Source organism: Gavialis gangeticus, unplaced genomic scaffold (assembly GCF_001723915.1).
Source record: "Gavialis gangeticus isolate Ggan-Ray unplaced genomic scaffold, GavGan_comp1, whole genome shotgun sequence".
NCBI lineage: Eukaryota > Metazoa > Chordata > Crocodylia > Gavialidae > Gavialis > Gavialis gangeticus.
This window is the reverse complement of record NW_017729025.1, coordinates 80595853-80596631: the sequence shown is the minus strand read 5'-3', so window position 1 is coordinate 80596631 and position 779 is coordinate 80595853. Positions and strand designations below refer to the sequence as shown.

Here is a 779-nt window from a genome sequence, read left to right as displayed (position 1 = left end):
AGGTATTGTTTCTGCTCCCCGATTGGATGAAACAAACATTTTAAGCAGGAAAATAAAGAGGAATGAATACTAAGAAGCAAATACAAAATAGGACATGCCCAGTACATACTTTAGGATGAAGGATTGTTCATGCTAGAATTGTGAAGCATTACAGACCCAAGGCTACTTTCACGAATACCTGCCAGCCATTCAAACAGTCCTGCAGAACAAATAACATGTCCCCATAAACAACTATGAAGTCAGGGTGTCACTGAATCCATTTTTATTGTTCACCAAGGTTTACGCGTTCCTATATGGGGTTATAGCATCGGGAAGTTAAAGGAAGTCGGGGGGTGGAGGGGGGAGTGTTTCATTTAAAAAGAGAGTAAGAGTCGAGAGGACACAGGCACTCACTCAAATACTCTGTCTGTGCTTGGTATATTAGGCAGCCAGTGCTCTTGGCTGGGAGCCCAGACGAGGCTTTTGTAATCAAAACATGATCTTGTATGCTGTGCAACCAGTGCTGAGAAAGGCCGTCTGATGGCTCTCTTCTTTTAGCTCTGCTTTGGAATCCACCAGGCTTCAGCGCTGATGTCCAAAATGCACCGATCTGTGAGTGCTGCCTTTGTTGTTACTGAGGGGGGAGTGGGGGATTCATTTCTCTTTTTACAAGCCAAGAAGTGACTTGCACTCCTGCTTTTTGTTGTTTTTGTGGTTGTTTTGGGGGTTTATTTGCTGCCGGCAGATGCATATGGAAAATGATTTGAGATGTGTGGGAGGGTGGGGGGAAAGGAAGGATG

At 44.7% G+C, this 779-nt stretch overlaps 1 protein-coding gene across 2 annotated transcripts in view; it reads left to right on the top strand.

Annotated features, from left to right (window-relative positions):
- The first annotated feature begins 394 nt into the window (after positions 1-394).
- Positions 395-779, top strand: part of CUNH15orf52 (chromosome unknown C15orf52 homolog) — a 131604-nt gene continuing 131219 nt past the window's right edge. For both annotated transcript variants that reach the window (XM_019518999.1, XM_019518998.1), the window contains exon 1: positions 395-591. In XM_019518999.1, the coding sequence (XP_019374544.1) occupies positions 571-591 (21 nt within the window). In that variant the 5' untranslated portion in view covers positions 395-570. The remainder of the gene's footprint in view (positions 592-779) is intronic.